At 36.9% G+C, this 12,361-nt stretch overlaps 1 protein-coding gene across 1 annotated transcript; it reads left to right on the plus strand.

Moving 5' to 3' along the window:
- Nucleotides 1-5,199: 5,199 nt before the first annotated feature.
- Nucleotides 5,200-5,730, plus strand: LOC118901953 (60S ribosomal protein L12-like). The gene is given in 1 exon segment (XM_036865796.1): nucleotides 5,200-5,730. A coding segment is annotated over 1 exon segment (516 nt). The 5' UTR covers nucleotides 5,200-5,214.
- Nucleotides 5,731-12,361: the final 6,631 nt, after the last annotated feature.

The raw sequence follows: 12,361 nt of genomic DNA on the forward strand, positions 1-12,361 counted from the left end.
GAACTAATAATATAGATGGGCGTCAGCCACACTCCAAGAAGATGAAAGTTAAAGCGATCATTATCCATCCAGACTTTGATGTGGAATCTTATGAAAATGATATTGCGCTTTTTCATTTAAAAAAAGCAGTGAGATACAATGATTATATTCAGCCTATCTGTCTACCTTTTGGTGTTTTCCAAAGACTGAACCGAAACACGAAGTGTTTTATAAGTGGATGGGGAAGAACAAAAGAAGAAGGTAATTATGATCTGAATTTTGTTGATACAGATTTTCCTGATTATTGGCAGAGGGTGAATATGTATGTCTTTATCTCTTTATATCATGAGTTTGAACAACAGGTCTTTATAAACCAGTGAAAAGGAAATGTCTTTTTTAATTTTCTGTGTTTTTTTTCTTGCTTGTGGGAGAGAGAAAATTATCTTCCAAAGCAGAAATAGAGACTTCTTTTGTTATACATGCCAAGATACTTAAACCTTTAAACATTCTCAGAGAGAATGATGGTTCCAAGTATTTCTGTAGTTTCTGAGACTCTTAGGTGATGAAGCAAGCTCTGTAGCAGATTTGCTTATCTTAAATAATAAGCTTCTGGCTATAAGGAATCAAATTTAGTATCCTTTTTATTTAGTGCACTGTTTAGTATCAAACGGGTTGATTGCCATGTATTTTCTTTAGTGCACAAAGAGGCACAAATCGTTGACTGACTGAACTAATGGGAGGAATGAAAAACGTAGAAAACAGTCTCTGCCTTTGGTAATAACAACAGCTACCATTTGGGAGCATTTACCATGTTTTAGGCCCCGTTCTAAATATATTACTTTATTTTATCTTATCCTCCCAATATTCCTATTAGGGAGTTAATGTTATTATTCCCATTTAATAGACCAGGAATTATGAATCTTAGAGGTTGAGAAGCTGGGACTCAAATATAAGTTTTTTCTTTATTCTAAAGCCTGAATATTTAAGTACTACATTAAATACAATCTGCTCCTGAGGGAATTGAAGTCTGTTTAGCAATATGAGATCAAGTGCTGAGACTCTTTTTTTTTTCTATTCTCCACCAAACCTAGCCATTTAAATATTTGTGGATTATTTAGATAGGATAGAAATAAATGTATGAAAAGTCTGTGAATTATTATTTTTCTTTTTTTCTCCGTGAATATTTTCTAAGGAAGATAAGGAAAGTGACATGGTGCAGGAAAAACAGCATGGGCTTTAGAATCACAGACCTAAGTCTGAATCTCAGCCTGGCCATGTACTAGCTGAATTACCACGGGCAGGTTATTGAATCTTTTACAACAGTTAGAACAATGATGATAGGAGCAACTACTATTTATTCAGGGCTAGGTACTAAATAAAATACTAAGCATTTTAATGTATTTCTCATTTAATGCCCCCAACAACACTATAGGAAATATTATAATATGGGTGAATAAACTGAGTTTTAAAAAGATTAAATAAATTGCCCAAAGTTACAGAGCTAACTAAGTGAGGAGTCAAAAATTCAAGCCTAGGTAGGCCTGCCTCAAAACTCACGTGTTTCCATTATATTATATCATCTCTCACAATGTCATACATTTTCACGATCTGTAAGATGAGAGCAACAATACCTATCAGAGAGTTGTTTTGAGGATTATATTGGCTCTCCAGCAACATGGCAGATTACATGCACACACCAACCTTCCCACTGAAAATTATTAAAGAGAGAAAATGCATAGGTCAAGGACTGAGTGTGAAGACAGGAACTTAGATAACTGGAGCACAAAAGCTGCCTTTCACCTTGAGGGTATTTGTCAAATTGGTAACATTGAATATTGATTTCTGTGGTTTCATAGGCCTTCAGAGGCTTGAAGAACAAAGCCTGCTTGAGTGTGTGTGGGGAGACACTCATAAAGCTGGAGCTTCTGGGCTGTACTCTAAAACTGAGTCAGACTCAAGACCCAGCAGCATAGTTCACATATACATAGTTCATTTCAAATATGATATAGGTAGGTTGAAAGTAAAAGGATGGGGACTTCCCTGGTGGCACAGTGGTTAAGACTCTGGGCTCCCAATGCAGGGGCCTGGGTTTGATCCCTGGTCAGGGAACTGACCCCACATGCATGCCACAACTAAGAGTTCGCATGCCAGAACTAAGGAGCCAGCGAGCCACAACTAAGGAGCACACCTGCTGCAACTAAGACCTGGCACAACCAAATAAATAAATAAATAAATATTAAAAAAAAAAAAAGAAAGTAAGTAAAAGGATGGCAAAAGACATACCATGTAACATTAATCAAAAGAGAAGCTGGAATAGGGGAAAAAAAAGGAAAAAAAGCAGAACTGGCTACATTAATATCAGATAAAGTAGACTTAAGAGCAAAGAAAACTACCAGGGACAGTGAAGAACATAACATAATGATAAGGGTAAATCCACCAAGGGGACACAGCAATCCTAAGTGTGTACCAACGGAACAGCAGAGATAGTTTCTTAAAAACATATGTGAACATACATACACTTACGATATAACCCAGCAATCACACACACTCCTAGGCATTTATCCCAGAGAAATGAAAACATAAGTCCACACAAAAACCTGTTCACAAATGTTCATAAAAGCTTTATTTGTAATATCCCCAAACTAGAAAAACCTAAACGTCCTTCAATAAGTGCATGATTAAATACATTGTAGTATATCCTTAATATGAAACATTACTAAGCAGTTAATAGGAATTTACTATTGATATACACAACAACTTAGATGGGTCACAAGTGCATTATGCTTAGTGAAAAGAAGCAATTTTCAAAAGGTCACATACTGTGTGTTTCCATTTATACAACATTCACAAAAGACCAAAATTATAAAAATGGAGAAGAGATTACTGATCGCTGTGGGGTAAGAAGGTAGATAGCATGGAGATCTTTGTGATGATGGAATAGTTCTGTATCTTGATTGTGGTGGTGATTACATGAATCTACATATGCCATAAAATGGTGTAGAACCACACACACACACACACACACACACACACACATATTGTTCCAATGTCAATTTCTTGGTTTTGGTATTGTACTTCAATAACACAGATAGAACCATTATAGGAAACTGGGTAAAGCTTACACTGACCCTCACTGTACTTCCTTTGCAACTTCCTGTTAACTATAATTATTACAAAATAAAAAGTTTTTTTAAAACATGAATCATATATAACAAAAGCATCTTCAACCCCCACCCCACCCCACCCCCAGGATTGCTAGGAAAACTGCTTAATGGAAGAAAAAAAATGAAGAAATTTTCCCAGAAAATATGTAACTACAAATACCACTCATATGCCCTAAATCACTCTGAGTAGACTAGAAAGCCTCAAGGTTAGAATTTAGTTTAAGTAGTTCCTAGACTGTTAATGTTCTCTAGATGCCTGAGAGAATCAAATGCCAATAATTTGTGTAGAAACCCAATGTCATCTAAAACCTCAAAGAATTTCACCAAAGTTTCAAAGAAAATGGATTATAATTTTTTAAATTGCTAAACACCAAAGGAAACAAGGCACTGTGAGTGAGAGTCAGCAGAAACAACAGACATCAGAATAAGACCTACAAAGATTTCAGATACCAGAATCATCAGATAATATATATATATATATATATATATATATATATATATATTTTTTTTTTTTAAATGCTATGTATTCCTGTTATTTTGGTAAACTTTTTTTTTAATTTTTATTTACTTATTTATTTATTTATTTATGGCTGTGGTGGGTCTTCGTTTCTGTGCAAGGGCTTTCTCTAGTTGTGGCAAGTGGGGGCCACTCTTCATCACGGTGCGCGGGCCTCTCATTATCGCGGCCTCTCTTGTGGCAGAGCACAGGCTCCAGACGCACAGGCTCAGTAATTGTGGCTCACGGGCCCAGTTGCTCCGCGGCATGTGGTATCTTCCCAGACCAGGGCTCGAACCCGTGTCCCCTGCATTGGCAGGCAGATTCTCAACCACTGCACCACCAGGGAAGCCCCAGATAATATATTTTAATGTTTAATGGGACTGCCCTCGTGGTCCAGTGGCTAAGGCTCTGTGCTCCCAATACAGGGGGCCAAGGTTTGATCCCTGGCCAGGGAACTAGATCCCACATGCCGCAACTAAGAGTTTTCATGCTGCAACTAAAGTTCCAGAATGCCACAACTAAAGATCCTGCATGCAGCAACAAAGATCCCACATGCTGCAACTAAGACCCGGTGCAGCCAAATAAATACATAAATAAATATTTTTTAAAATGTTTAATATATTGATATTACAAGAATAAAAGATGTGCTTAAAAAATGAAAAGTAAGGAGATGTGAAAAAGAACCAAATAACTGTGACAATTAAAAAATACAATAATTGAAATAAACTCAATGGCTGAAGTAGTACCAAGTCAGAAGGAACTTAGGATTCGCAGATTAAAATCAACTAAATATCAGTTCACAATCAAAGATCACTAAACACATAAGGAAACAAACCATAATTATGAAAGTCAACAGAAATAAAACAACAGAAAAAGCCCCCCCAAAGATCTCAGATATTAATATTTTAGGTATAAAATATAAAATTAGTATATGTGAATTGTTTAAAGAAATAAAAGAGTAGAATTAAAAATGAGCGATAGATGATCTAGAGTGGTCAGGCAGATTTAAAAGAGAACCAAGGGGGCTTCCCTGGTGGCGCAGTGGTTGAGAATCTGCCTGCCAATGCAGGGGACACGGGTTCGAGCCCTGGTCTGGGAAGATCCCACATGCCGCAGAGCAGCTAGGCCCATGAGCCACAATTACTGAGCCTGTGCGTCTGGAGCCTGTGCTCCGTGACAAGAGAGGCCACAGTAGTGTGAGGCCCGTGCACCGCGATGAAGAGTGGCCCCCACTTGCCGCAACTAGAGAAAGCCCTCGCACAGAAACGAAGACCCAACACAGCCATAAATAAATAAAATTTAAAAAAAAAAAGAGAGAACCAAATAGAATCTTTAAAAATGAAAAATGTAATTGCCTAAGTTTAAAACTCACTGGATGAAATAAATATCCTATTAGACTCATCTGAAGAGAGAATTTGTGAATCAGAGATGTATCTGAAGAACTGCCTAGACTGTGGCACAGAGAAAATAAGAAAGAGAAAGAGCTTTTGGCTCTTGGCTCTGAGGAGGCCAAGGTGCAACTTTCTTCAGTCATCCTGAATCTGGTTTCATCCAACACCAGCCGCCTCCACCATGCTGCCTAAGTTTGACCCCAGCGAGATCAAAGTCGTATACCTGAGGAGCACCAGTGGGGAGGTTGATGCCACGTCTGCCCTGGCCCCCAAGATTGGCCCCCTGGGTCTGTCTCCAAAAAAGGTTGGTGATGACATTGCCAAGGCAACTGGTGATTGGAAGGGTCTGAGGATTACAATGAAACTGACCACTCAGAATAGACAGGCCCAGATTGAGGTGATACCTTCTGCCTCTTCCCTGATCATCAAAGCCCTTGACGAACCACCAAGAGACAGAAAGAAGCAGAAAAACATTAAGCACAGTGGAAACAACACTTTTGATGAGATTGTCAACAATGCCTGACAGATGTGGCATTGATCATTAGCTAGAGAACTCTCTGGAACCAGTCAAGAGATCCTGGGAATTGCCCAGTCTGTGGGCTGCAATGTTGATGGCCACCACCCTTACCACATCACAGATGACATCAACAGTGGTGTGGTGGAATGCCAGCTAGTTAAGAACTGCAAAGAAAAATAATTTAATAAAGGGTTATTTGACAAACAAAAAAAAAAAGAGAGAGAGAGAAAGTCAAGTAAAAGAAAGTCAAACATACACCTAATGAGAGCACTAGAGAGAACAAATGAAGAGAATAGAGGAGAGGCAATATTCAATGGATTTGGGTTGAAATTTTTCTATCACTGATGAAAGACAACATGAATCTAGATACAGTAAGCACAACATGAGCCAAAACAAAATGTAATCCCTTTTCGTACAGTATAATGAAATTGTAGAAGAAAAAAATAAAGAGAAGAGCTAAATACAGCCAGAGATAAAAGAGAAATCCTTGTAAAATAACTAAAGATTGGCTTTCAGAAAACTTCTCAATAGCAATAATCACAGTCAAACTACAATAAGATATCATGATCAAATTACTGAGAGGAGAAAACTATGAACCTACAATTGTGTATTCAATAAAACTATCATTCAAAAATAAGAGTGAAAAAAACTGTTTACTACCAATAATTTTTCACAGAGGAAATAAGAAATATATCAGAAAGAAAGAAAACGATGTCAATGCTGCCAAAAGGGAGGTATGAAATGAAAGAAGCGAGCAAAATGATTCCGGGCTTTCACTGTCGTGGCCTGGGTTCAATTCCTGGTCAGGGAACGGAGATCCCGCAAGCCGCATGGTGCAGCCAAATTAATTAATTAATTAATTAATTAAAATAAAAATTAAAAAAAAGAAGTGAGCAAAGAAATAGGTAAAATCATAGGTAATTATAAGTAAACATTGTGTGTATACAACAGTGGTTCTCAACTAAGGGCACTTTTGCCCCCAGGGAACATTTTGCTAATGTCTGTAGAAAATTTTGGTTTTACCGTTGGGCAGGGGATAAGCATGCTACTGGTTCTTAGTGGGTAGAAGCCAGGGATGCTGCTTATCATCCTTCAATACCCAGGATAGTACTCGTACCCTCCACAACAAAGCATTATCTGGCCTAAACTGTCAATAGTGCCAAAACTGAGAAACCTTGGAATAAAATAAAAACAATGCATATTTTGTGGAATTTTAAAAAAGATATTTAAATACTTGGAAAAAAGCATGTATTTCAGAATGGGTAATCAGAGTTAAAGTGGTCTCAGGTCCTTGTATTATTCAGGAGAAGTGTTAAAATACTGATTAACATTAGATTTTAAGCATGAATGGTCAAATTTCAATAACAGAAATAGAGGATACAGCTTGTAAACCAGTAGAAAGAAACAAAAGGAATAAGAAAATAAAGGCAAATAAAATCTCAATCAATAAAAAAAATCAAGGGGCTTCCCTGGTGGTGCAGTGGTTGAGAATCTGCCTGCCAATGCAGGGGACACGGGTTCGAGCCCTGGTTTGGGAAGATCCCACATGCCGCGGAGCAATTAAGCCTGTGAGCCACAATTACTGAGCCTGTGCGTCTGGAACCTGTGCTCCGCAACAAGAGAGGCCGCGATAGTGAGAGGCCCGTGCACCGCGATGAAGAGTGGCCCCCGCTCGCCGCAACTAGAGAAAGCCCTCGCACAGAAAAGAAGACCCAACACAGCCATAAATAAATTAAAAAAAAAAAATCAAGAAAGGAGAAATAAGAAGCATAGGAAAAGTAAGAAAAATAGAACTATATAAGGCATTAGAAACAAGCCCAAATATATCCATAATCACAATAAATGTTAATGGACCAAATCACTAGTTAAAAGAAAGATAATCAGATTAGGAAGCAGGAAATTCAGCTTACTTTAGCAAGCCATACTTAAAATGTAACGATATGGAAGGATTGAAGTAAAACAATAGGAAAGAAATATACCAAGCAAATTCTAATTAAAAGAAAGCTGGTACTGCTATACAAACAGCAGACAAAATAGACTTTAAGATAAAAGAATTATTAGGGGTGAAGAAGGTCATTATATATTTAGAAATGGTTCAACTCACCAGGAAGATAGCACAATTCTAGACTTGTGAGGCTAATAACTAGGATCCAGATAATATTAAAGAGAAATAGAACTGTATGACAAACATTATAGCTTCCCTATGATAGTAGGGAATTTTAACACAACTCTCTTTTTTATTATTGGCATATTAAGCAGATGAAAAATTAGTAAAGATTTATAATGTTTGAAGTAGGAAGTTTGATTTAATAGCCAAATCAGAAAATTCTGCACCCCAAAATCAGAGAATTTCATCTTTTCAAGTACAGGTGGAAACTTTATAAAAATTGACCACTTACTAGGCCATACAGCAAATCTCAAAATTCAAAGAATAGGTAATGTACAGACTATATACTCTGATTACAATTATTTTAGCAATAAGAGAGATGAGAATTTTGGCTATGATGGAATAAGGAGTTGGAAAATCCTCTTCCCCCAACATAAGTATAAAATGGACAAAAATTGTCAAAAGCAACCATTTCAGACCCCTGGAAATCAACCAAAATGCACAATAAATTGAAGAGTATTTGTTTATTATAAGCAGCTAGAAATTTGGGTAAAAAGAGGAATTTGTAGTTTTCTTGCTTGTGGCTGCTCCTAACTCCCCTCTCAAAGCAGTCAGTGCAATAGTTTTATCAGGATCATGAGGAAAAAGGATCTTGGTACCAGAGGAGATGGACATGATTTAGAGCAGTAGTTGATAATCCAGTCTAGAAGCACTGTCAATAAAAGTAGTAGACTCAAAAAACTAAATAAAATTTTTAAAAATAAAAATAAATTTTTAAAAAAGTATTGGACTCAGCAAGAGATGAATGGGGGAAACCCACAGCTCTGCTGTTCTGGGATTGTGGTCCTAGATGCAGCCAGGATTGGAACAGTCAGAAATTGGACAGGAAGAACCTGAAAATGAGACAGCTATAGAATGGCTAGATAAGCTCTCCAAACATCCTTGGCTTACTGGGAAACATACATGTATACATGTGTGGGAAAAAATCTGAGAGAGCTTAGCATAAAGTGAAAATCAAGGTAGATTTGAAATCTGACTGAACTTTGAATGCACTCCCCAACCCACACACAGATCCATCAGCAGAGGATGAAAGCTCAAATCATTAACTGACCAGTAAACTATGCAGACATATGGGAAAGCTCTATGAAGCCAGGTTAAAAGGTAAAAATCAGAATTAAAAGGGACTTCCCTGGCAGTCCAGTGATTAAGACTCTGTGCTTCCAATGCAGGGGACATGGGTTTGATCCCTGGTCGGGGAACTAAGATCCCACATGCCACACGGCACGGCCAAAAGAAGTTAAAAAAAAAAAATCAGTATTAAAAAACTGAGCAGAGACATCAACAATCACACAATGTGGGGGAGACAGATTCCACAATTTAGGTCCAGGCAAGTTATTTTAAAAATTACAACAATATTGTTGAGAAGGGAATCAAAACCCAGAGTTGTTGCAATACATTAATCTAAAATGTCCAGTTTTCAACAAAAATATTGTAAGACATCATAAAAAACAAACAAAAAAAAAACCCCACTGAAGTGTGACATATACTCAGGGGAAAACAGTAGTCAATAGAAACTGACTCTGAATAGGTTTAGATGTTGCATACACCAGACAAAGATTTCAAAGAAGCTCTTTAAATATGTTCAACAAATAAAAAGAAATTATTGTTCAAGGAATTAAAGAAAAATGTGATGACAATGACTTACCAAATGGGGAATGTCTGTGGAGAAATAGACAATTTTAAAAAGAACCAAATGGAAATTCTAGAGATTTGAGATGGCACAAGAAAGAATCTGTGAACTTAAACTACAGCAATAGAAATAACCTAATCTGGAGAAAATAGAGAAAATATTTTTGAAAAAAAATAAACAGACACTCAGAGACCTGTGGCACAACACCAAATGTACCAACATACATATAATGAGATTTCTGGAAAGGGAGGAAAGAAAAAATGGGGAAGAAAAAATATTTGAAGAAAATATGGCCCCAAACTGCCTAAATTTCATGAAAAAACCCCTTAATTTATAAGAGAAGCTCAATGAACCCCAATTAAGATTTAAAAAAGAGATCCACACCTAGACTCATTATAGTCAATAAAAGATGTGCAAGACCTGTATACTGAAAGCTACAAAACATTACATAGAGAAATCAAAGAAGACCTAATAAATGGAAAGACATACCACATCCATGGATTCAAAGACTCAATATTGTTAATATGGCAATTATCCCCAGATTGACCTATATATTCAATGCACTCTCTATCAAAATCCCAGCAAGGTTTTTCATACAGTTTGACAAGCTGATCCTAAAATGTATATGGAAAGGCAAAGAACCTAGTATAGCCAAAAATTTTTGAAGAACAACAAAACTGAAAGAGTTACTCTACCTAATTTCAAAATATACTAAAACCTATAGCCATCAAGACTGTATGGTATTGGTTTGTTTTCTGGTAGCATCTTTAGAATTTTCTATATATAGTATCATGACATCTGCAGACAATGACAGTTTTACTTCTTTCTTTCCAATTTGGATTCCTTTTATTTCTTCTTTAATTGCTGTGGCTAGGATTTCCAAAACTATGGTGAATAAAACTGGCAAGAGTGGGCATCCTTGTCTTGTTCCTGATCTTAGAGGGAATGCTTTTAGCATTTCACCATTGAGTATGATGTTAGTTGTGGGTTTGTCATATATGGTCTTTATTATATTGAGGTATGTTTCCTCTATGCCCACTTTCTGGAGAGTTCTTATTGTAAATTGATGTTGAATTTTATCAAAAGCTTTTTCTGCATCTATTGAGATGATCATATTGTTTTTATTCTTCAATTTGTTACTGTGGTGTATCACATTGATTGATTTGTGGATACTGAAAAATCCTTGCATTCCTGGGATAAGTCCCACTTGGTCATGGTGTATAACCCTCTTAATGTATTGTTGGATTCTGTTTGCTAGTATTTTGTTGAGGATTTTTGTATCTGTGTTCATCAGTGATACTGGCCTGTAATTTTCTTTTTTTGTGATATCTTCATCTGGTTTTGGTATTACGGTGATGGAGCCTCACAGAATGAGTTTAGAAGTGTTCTTTCCTCTGCAAGTTTCTGGAATAGTTTCAGAAGGACAGGTGTTAACTCTTCTTTAAATGTTTGGTAGAATTCACCTGTGAGGCCATCTGGTCCTGGACTTTCGTTTGTTGGGAGTTTTAAAATTACTGATTCAATTTCAGTACTGGTAATTCAGATTTTCTATTCCTTTTTGGTTCAGTCTTGGGAGATGGTACCTTTCTAAGAATTTGTCCATTTCTTCTACGTTGTCCATTTTATTGGTGTATAGTTGCTTGTAGTAGTCTCTTATGATCCTTTGTATTTCTGTTGTGCTGGTTGTTTAAAAATAGCACAGAGATCAATGGAACACAATACAGAGTCCAAAAAAAAAAACCAACTTATATTTATGACCAACTGATTTATTTACACAAAATTTCTAGAAAAGGCAAACCTACACAGACAGAAATTATATCAGTCATTTCCTGAGTGTGGGGCTGGAGGTGAGAACTGACTGCAAATGGGCATGGGAGGAGGACTCTTTGGAGTGAAGGAAGTATCCTAAAATTAGATGCGGGGCTTGTATAAATTTACCAAAAATCATTGAACTGCATGCTTACGCTGTGAGAATTTTATGCTATGTAAATCAAACATCAATAAAGCTTTTTAAAAAATGACAAAAAAATTTTTTCAAACCACACATTTGGAAAATTCAACATATACTGCTAAATAACTCATATATCAAAGAAGAAATCATAATCATCTAAAATCCTTATACCTGAATAGTAATGTATATACTACATAGCAAAACTTCAGTGCTGCAACTAAGGTACTACATAAAGGGACACTTAAAGCTTTAGGGACTTCCCTGGTGGTCCAGTGGTAAAGAATCCACCTTCCAATGCAGGGGACACGGATTCGATACCTGGTTGGGGAACTAAGAGCCCACATGCCGCAGGGCAACTAAGCCCACGCGCCACAACTACTGAGCCAGTGCACCTCAACTAGAGAGCCCGTGTGCTGCAAATACAGAGCCCACGTGCTCTGGAGCCCACATGCCACAACTAAAGAGAGAAAACACACAACTACAACTAGAGAGAAGCCTGTGCACCACAACGGAATATCCCACATGCCTCAACGAAGATCCCGCGTGCCACAACTAAGACCTGATGCAGCCAAAAATAATAAATAAATAAAATAAAAATAATAAAGCTTTAAAACTTTTAGGTTCAGCCATATGGAAGAGCAAATATTTGACCTAGAATATTCAGCCTAATAAAGAAGAAAGGCTGAATGTTATACGTTAAATGTCCACCTTTATAAAGGTTAAAACAATATTACATGACCCATAGAAAGCAGAAGAAAAGAAATAAAGATAAGCACAATTAATGAAAATAAAATCAGAAAAAAAGAGGACCAACAAGGCCAAAATCTAGATCTTTGAAAAAACCACAAACCCCTGGTAAGATTGATGAGAAAAGGAGAGAAGGCACAAATATAAATAATACTATGAGTTAAAAAATAATACTTTAGGGACTTCCCTGGTGGTCCAGTGGGTAAGAATCCACACTCCCAATGCAGGGGGCCTGGGTTAGATCCCACATGCCACAACTAAGAGTCCACATGCCACAACTAAGAAGTCCGCATGCTGCAACTAAAAGATTCCACAT

The sequence above is a fragment of the Balaenoptera musculus genome, chromosome 10, assembly GCF_009873245.2.
Source record: "Balaenoptera musculus isolate JJ_BM4_2016_0621 chromosome 10, mBalMus1.pri.v3, whole genome shotgun sequence".
NCBI classification, from domain to species: domain Eukaryota; kingdom Metazoa; phylum Chordata; class Mammalia; order Artiodactyla; family Balaenopteridae; genus Balaenoptera; species Balaenoptera musculus.